This window comes from Eriocheir sinensis, chromosome 9 (genome assembly GCF_024679095.1).
Source record: "Eriocheir sinensis breed Jianghai 21 chromosome 9, ASM2467909v1, whole genome shotgun sequence".
In the NCBI taxonomy this organism is placed as follows: Eukaryota; Metazoa; Arthropoda; class Malacostraca; order Decapoda; family Varunidae; genus Eriocheir; species Eriocheir sinensis.
In genome coordinates, this window is record NC_066517.1 from 22,910,040 (window position 1) to 22,918,076 (window position 8,037).

Sequence of the window (8,037 nt, forward strand, 5' to 3'; positions counted from 1 at the left end):
GATATGGCTGAAAAAAAGACTAGATGGGTATGTATTAAGGAAAAGAAAGCAGTATATTTAAGACAGAGACAAGCTGATAAGGATAAAGAATAAGGATAAGCAGAGTAGATATACATTAAGAAAAGGAAATCTATGTATTATACGAGAACAAAGAAAATAAAGATAAACAAATACTACATATTAAAAAAAAAACGAAACCATTGTATCTACGGGGACATTTTCTTTTACAGTAAAGGAAGCAACTCAAGGGGGCCCCTCACACACACACACACACACTTAAGCCATGCATCACTAAGCATCCTCTCAAGGTTTCCATACTCAACATGGGTCTGGAAGCCATGCACCGCGCTACGGCCACATACCTTTGTCTCAGGTGTTGCGGGGCTGGTGGGGGGGGGAAGGTTCAAGTCGTGGGGGGGGGTGGGGGGGCGGGGTCCATCCCAGTGTCAAGGCCGCTGTGTGACTACCCGGCCCCGCACGTGTTTGCAGCGGCTGTCTGGAAGTAAAGAGGACACGAGTTATAAGTCAAATAGGATATCAATAAACTTTGTTCCCACCAATTCCTGGCTAGACTGTGGCGGTCCAAGGGCTGCAGGAAGGTGAGGTTGATTTTTCACTTAGTTGAGGAGCAGGAACCAAACTGATTCATAGCTCCCACTAAAGAGTCATAATGCCAAGACGCAGCTCTCAAAACAATGGTATTTTTTATCTGGCCACTCGAGCGCCACACAAGACAGTGGCACTCTTGCAATAATGGACGGGATAACATCTGACCACCTCAGCAGCGGCGGTGCTTGAGGTAACACCCCGCCCCCGCCCGTCCTCTGTCCCCAATCCATGTCCCTAACATGTCCCTGTCTTTACAGAATCGTGGGCGGCGGAGCGCGCGGTGCGGCGGCCGCCGGAGCCCCTGGACTGGGGCCTGGCGCCGCAGGGATGTATCACGCCCGCGGCGCTCCACAACATGCTGACGGATGGCTTCTACGCGCCATACGCCGCCAACCCGCACTACCTGCTGTTGGTGGACTGCCGCCCCGACGAGGCCTTCGCCAAGCGGCGGCTGTCCTCGGCGCGGTGGCACGGCGCCCTGCACGACGCGCCCGACCCGCGCCTCGTCAACACCATCGTTCTGTACGACGACCGGCCGCGCACCGCCACGCCGCCCGCCATGGACGTCGACCCGCTGGCCCGCCTGTACCATGAGCTGCGGCGGCAGAAGCTGGACCCGCTGGTGCTGGTGGGCGGGTGGGCGATGCTGGATGCCACGTGCCCGCACCTGCTGGAGGGCGGGGAGGGGCCGCCCAGTGAGCCCACGCCCTGGTACCCCGCCCAGGTGGTGCCGCGCCAGCTGTACCTGGGCCACGCCGAGATGGCGGCGCACCCGCGCGTGCTGGCGGCGCTGCGCATCACGCACATCGTGGACGTAACGGAGCGGCTGCCGCCTCGCGTGCTGCCCGCAATGAACTACCTGCTGGTGCCCGTGCCCGAGGACCCCGCCGCCGAGGGGGACGAGGGCGGCGCCGACCTGCTGGCCTCGCTGCCCACCATCATGGCCTTCGTGGGCGAGGCGCGCTCCCTCGGCGGCTGCGTGCTGGTGCACTGCGACCAGGGCCTGACGCGCGCCGCCGCGGTGGTCATGGGCATCCTGATGGCGGAGCGGCGCTGCACACTGGAGGACGCCTTCTACTACGTGAAGGGCGCGCGCTCCGCCGTGCACCCGAGCCACAGCCTGCTGCAGCAGCTGGCGCGCTACGAGACGGAGCTGTTCGGGGTCTCGCTCACCCAAGCCGAGGACCTCTTCTGACCCCCCCGCGGCGGGTCCGCCGGCACATATCGGCAGTGCGTTGCAGCCTTCGAGTCCCCGCGGGGACCGCCAGCCTTCAGGTCTCTAGGATGAGTGTAGCGGCGTCGCGTCCAAGCCGGTGCTCACGTGCCGGCGGTGTTTGTCTTTCATACTCGTAAATAATCTTAAGTCTCAACACTGATCGCCTCGATTTACAATGTCAACTCCCCTGGGCAGCAGTGACCCACTCGCCCCCTTCACCGCCAGGCTGCAGAAGTACCCTGGTCCAGCGTGACGGGCCTCGCCGCTCACCACCAGCCTCGGCGCGTCGCTGCTCGGACCGCCCACCGACACACACACCCATAGCCCCTCCGGCGGGCGGCGCGGTGCTGATCATGGCCGCCCCGACCCTCCTCAGCCGACCACTCCCGAACGAACACGGACCTCCAGCCGAACACACGATCAAGCGAGCCTCAGGGCGGGGCGTGAAGGGCCTGGCCGAGCTCCGCCACGAGACCTGCGTCAGGGCCACTCAGCCGCCCCCAGTGACGGAGCCCTGCCCAGCACCCTGAGCTCCAGCCCCTCTCCTGCACCTTCCTCCCATCTGCACAGAGGGACACGAAGGAAATCGACAAAGGAGGAAAAACAAGAAGGCTCCACTTGTCCTGGCCGAGCGATGAAGTGTGCGACGCCGTAACCCTGCGCCTCCCCGCCCCACGCGTGCCCTGGTCCTCCCCTTCGAGACAGTGCCTTCAGAGAGGAGCATTAGGACACCTTCACGCCGCCTAACACACACACACACACACACACACACACACACACACACACACACTACGGGGCTCTTCACCACATTTCACTTACTCTTAACACCACACCCAACGCCTCTCTTTCCGTCAACAACCTTCCCGTCGACAGAGGAACATAAACTCGGGGTGTTGCTGTTGGTGGTGGTTCGACGCTCTCCACAGGCCAGTCTTCAGAGCGGGACTGTTCTTAGCTAGTCATACGCTTAGTAGGTCTAACTATACATGCAAAAACTATATACATGAAAAAAAAAGGATTATCAACAGCCGGTGCAGAAAATGTTTGATATCCAATCTGTTTGTGTTCGTTTCCCCGTCTGTCTGTCTGTTTGTCTGTGGTGTTTCTCTCTACCGTGTTTGTTTGCGACGACCGGCCGGTGCTGTCCGCTCACCTCCTGAGACCTGTGTGTGTGTGTGTGTGTGTGTGTGTGTGTGTCTTGTTGTTGTTACTGAGCTTGTCTCATTTCCTTTATTTCCTACCTCACTCCATCCCTTTGTGTGTATGCGAGAGAGAGAGAGAGAGAGAGAGAGAGAGAGAGAGAGAGAGAGAGAGAGAGAGAGAGAGAGAGAGAGAGAGAGAGAGAGAGAGAGAGAGAATATAAACTGAATGTATCAATGACAAATGCAAAAAAAAAATGTATGTATGAATGACAAAATAAATATAAAAAAGAGCCAGCAAACAAACAAAACGACAAAAAAAATACTATATGGCCACGACTCAGGTTTTATCCCTTTGACCTTTGACCTCTCCTGAAAACATGACTTTACTGCTAGTCTGCACATTGTCGAGCTTGGTATCCGTGTATACTAAAGTCCGTTCGCACTAACTTGGCGAAGAAGCTCCTCCCCCTTCCCTCCCTCCCGATGCAAATGATTAGCCGACAACAGATAGCTCCACCCACTTCCGCTCCTTTCTCACGTGATTGGTTGACTGGGTAGAGTAGCTCCTCCCCCTTCCCTCCCTTCCGATGCAAATGATTGGCTGAGAACAGATAGCTCCACCTACTTTTCATTCTCTCTTACGTGATTGGGTGGCTGGATAGAATTGCTCCGCCCACTTTCCTACCTTCTCGGCATGTGACTGGCTGATTTGATAGATTAGCTCCACCCCTTTCCCTCCTTTCGGACGTATGATTACATAGCCTTAGGTAGAGAGGAGGTGTGACTTTCGCAAACTAGCCAATGTTAGTAAGATTCAACCTTTCTCAGCATCCACCAATCACATTCAGCTTGAGGTGGAAAGGGGGCGTGGCTTGCTTGTGTACTGGCCAATGGTATACACTCACTGGGGAAGGGGGAGGAGCTTACATGCCAAGCAAACGTGAATGGAGTATAGTAGTTTTAAGACTGTACGATACGAGTGTGATAATGAGTGTGTCTTTACGATAAGGCTGTACAGACGTAGCTCAGATAAGTTAACCAAAAGGAGCTTGCATAAGGAGTGACCAAGGAAGATGTGGCCTACGCTAGGATATGGGCATTAAGGCTGACCGGGATGTGGCTCAAAGTCAAAAAAATAAATATATAGTTTAGTCTACCCCGCGCAGTGGTGGCGGGAGGAGTTCTGTACCAGGGTGTGCTCGCCAATTTGTACGCGCTGTTCCAATCTGTACTGCCAATATGAAAAATTAAACTGTCTGGAGAACTGAGCAGAAGCCATGAATTTAGAATGTCAAAATAAAGTTACTTGCCAGACTTTATTTACTATTTAATGGTTCTGCTCAATTTCCCGTATTCTCAGTCAATCAAGCCTCTCACTACGTACGACAATTTTTCAAGACCATAGATACGCCTATAATCGGTTCCACTAGAGCTGGCGTGCCTAATCCTTCAGGGGTGAACTCGCGGACTTGGTATCATTGCTTGGGTGACGGTACTGATTTAAAGAGGTAGCAGAGAGTGAGAGATAGTAGGCTATGTCAAACAATGTACTATAGTGAAACCAGACTGGCGTAATCTCATATGCTAGCTATAACTTATGAGAGGAAGAGATAGGTGTTCTCAGCTTCGCATTTTTCCCGATTTCAGGCTAAAAAGTATCTCACCCATAAAACTAACGATACCTATTTATATGTATTGCTAAAAGTGTTAATTATAGAGGGGTTTCTGCAGTCATTATGCGTTAGAAATGGGAAAATCTAGTTCGGTGAGTACGATATCGTGTCATCCCTGGTCCTGATTAATTTTCAAGCGCGTACTAAGAGGAGGGGTCCGTACGAATTGGCGAGCATGCCGTATAAGGAATATATAAATAAGTAAATAGTGACTAAGGAACTTGCGGGATCTACCTTATAGGCCCCTTGTACAGTGTATATTTTTCCTACCTGCACATAATGTCATCCGCCGCAGCTCCCTGTTGTCCACTCTCTCTCCCTTTATCGTAGTCGAGTTGGAATAATGATAAAACGGACTTAACTTGCCTAAACCCGCGTCTCGTGACCTTACCGGGACGAGGACTGGCCGAGGTCAACTGAGGTCATCCCTAAGAGTGACCGCAAAATGACCACTGCGTTATTTGATCACCTCGTTTGTTATTTATTCACTTTTACGGTTTGATCTTGTTATCCTGTTATCTCGCCCTTGTCAGCCACTCAATGCATATCATGTACCTCAGAACAACTACTGTATGACTTTTTTTTTTTTTTGCTAGAACTTTTTTTTTCATTTCATTCGGTAGTAGCCTACTTTTGAATTTATAGGTCATTTCTTTTCCTCACTCCTCCTCTTCCTCCTCTTTTTTCTAACTATTAACCTCCCTCCAGTATCACTTAATGCGGAACTCCACACTTCACATCACACTTCAAGAGCACTTACTTCTTTTTTGATGTATTTTATTTTTCCTTGAAAGGGTCCCCCCCCAAATCCCTCTCCTTCCCAGCCTTGCAATGCATATCACTGACCGACAAGTACAGGCTAGTTTGTCATCTATTCCCTCCAAGTATCTACTATTTCATCTATATCCATTGTTTTGTCTGTTCACGTTAACGTGGCGAGTAAGCTCCTCCCCCTCCCATCCCTTCCAGCCTCGCGATGCATATCATTGGCTGACGTGATGGATAAGCCCTGCCCCTTTGCCTTCCTTGCTCTCGCGTGATTGGCTGTTGTTTTCGCGCGTTTGACTTGACTGGCGCGCGCTGTGAGGACCAAGTGCGAGAAGGAGGCTATGCAAAATTATCTCCACTTTAACTATTATTATTTATTACTTTGTTCCAGTCAAGTTTCTAGTTACCATTTTACCAAGATTTCGAAGTCACTGCTTGTACGATTCTCAGATTATTAATGTTGTTATTGTTATTGTTATTATTTATATTATCACTGTTTTTAATTTATCGATTAATTACTTGTTTGGTATTACTTTTTCGTCACCACCACGACCTTAGACTGTCTATCATATTCATTCATTTTATATATCCACTTACTTTTTTCGTGTTTTCTTATTCTGTCACCACCATATGAGTGATTTTATTTAACTCTTTCACACATAGTTTAGAGGATAACACATGAAAGTATACATGAACGCGGATTTCCATCATGGTTCTCTTAATTTCACCAAGACGTATGGTCAGCAAGTCCTCGTCCCCGGCGGGCACAGGGTCGCCAGCCAGCCTCGCCACGCGGCACCAAGGAGTCTCGGGAAGCTCCTTGCAGTGTATTGTGGCGGCCCCGAGCATGGCAGGGCAGGGTCACGTTCTCGCCGCGGCATAATACAACCTACAAGCTGCATTATCCACTATTACTGGCGTCTCTTTGAGGTTTACACGAATAAATGATACTAACAACACGGCTTCTTGTCTTCTTACCCACTCCTACTGATGTTTATGATGTTTACAAGCATGGGAGGGGGAGCATGTGCCCTCCTCTGTCTAGTGCCCCAGGATGCATATTCCCGAAGTCTCTGCGGGTATGTGGTCCCTGAGTGAAGATGCAATCGGCTATAACTTCGATACTAACCACGGACCGTTCTGGAAAATACTCTCATTGTGATTCCCACTCAAAATTACTGGAAATATGACCAACCAAACTTAACTTAGCCTAACCTAACCTAACCTATCCTGCCCTGTTCAAGAGTAGGCGGCACATTCCCGTACAGACTTCGGGTATATGCCCCCCGGATGCCCCCCTTTATTGTGAATGACTATATCGGTAAATGGGTATGTTGATCGAGGCCCCTTTATTGTGAATGACTATATCGGTAAATGGGTATGTTGATCGAGGCCCCTTTATTGTGAATGACTATATCGGTAAATGGGTATGTTGATCGAGGCCCCTTTATTGTGAATGACTATATCGGTAAATGGGTATGTTGATCGAGGCCCCTTTATTGTGGATGACTATATCGGTAAATGGGTATGTTGATTGAGGCCCCTTTATTGTGAATGACTATATCGGTAAATGGGTATGTTGATCGAGGCCCCTTTATTGTGAATGACTATATCGGTAAATGGGTATGTTGATCGAGGCCCCTTTATTGTGAATGACTATATCGGTAAATGGGTATGTTGATCGAGGCCCCTTTATTGTGAATGACTATATCGGTAAATGGGTATGTTGATCGAGGCCCCTTTATTGTGAATGACTATATCGGTAAATGGGTATGTTGATCGAGGCCCCTTTATTGTGAATGGCTATATCGGTAAATGGGTATGTTGATCGAGGCCCCTTTATTGTGAATGACTATATCGGTAAATGGGTATGTTGATCGAGGCCCCTTTATTGTGAATGACTATATCGGTAAATGGGAATGTTGATCGAGGCCCCTTTATTGTGAATGACTATATCGGTAAATGGGTATGTTGATCGAGGCCCCTTTATTGTGAATGACTATATCGGTAAATGGGTATGTTGATCGAGGCCCCTTTATTGTGAATGACTATATCGGTAAATGGGTATGTTGATCGAGGCCCCTTTATTGTGAATGACGACTATATCGGTAAATGGGTATGTTGATCGAGGCCCCTTTATTGTGAATGACGACTATATCGGTAAATGGGTATGTTGATCGAGGCCCCTTTATTGTGAATGACTAGTCAGATAAATAGGTATGTTGAGGTTTCACAACACGATATTTGTCTAAGCCCTAACGATCGAAAACCATGATGTAAATATCTACCATCTTAACCAAAACTTGACAGATATGACATCCAAGAGACTTATACCACACACAAAGGAATTTCGAACCATGCTCTAAAATGAGAAAACATGACGAACACCAAACTGCCATTAGGGTAGGCGATACGAACTGTCCTTGGAAAACTACTTGGTATTATTCAACACTACTCTTCTGTTGTCATACATGTATTCTACCATCCTTCAACCCTCCTGAAAAGCCGTAAATATGGAGATTCACTACGCGCCTCCAACATTGCCCCCACGAGAATAACAACCTTTCCAAGCTCTCACATACTGTTTTTCTTCTCTAGTTTTACCCCCCTGGTTAGGAGGGGGTCGAGG

The 8,037-nt window shown here is 49.5% G+C and overlaps 1 protein-coding gene across 1 annotated transcript in view; it reads left to right on the forward strand.

Moving 5' to 3' along the window:
* The window catches only part of LOC126996181 (probable rhodanese domain-containing dual specificity protein phosphatase), a 51,461-nt gene extending 45,092 nt beyond the window's left edge, over positions 1-6,369 (forward strand). The window contains exon 3 of the mRNA XM_050856452.1: positions 867-6,369. Within this exon, the coding sequence (XP_050712409.1) occupies positions 867-1,804 (938 nt within the window). The 3' untranslated portion in view covers positions 1,805-6,369. The remainder of the gene's footprint in view (positions 1-866) is intronic.
* The last annotated feature ends 1,668 nt before the right edge of the window (positions 6,370-8,037 follow it).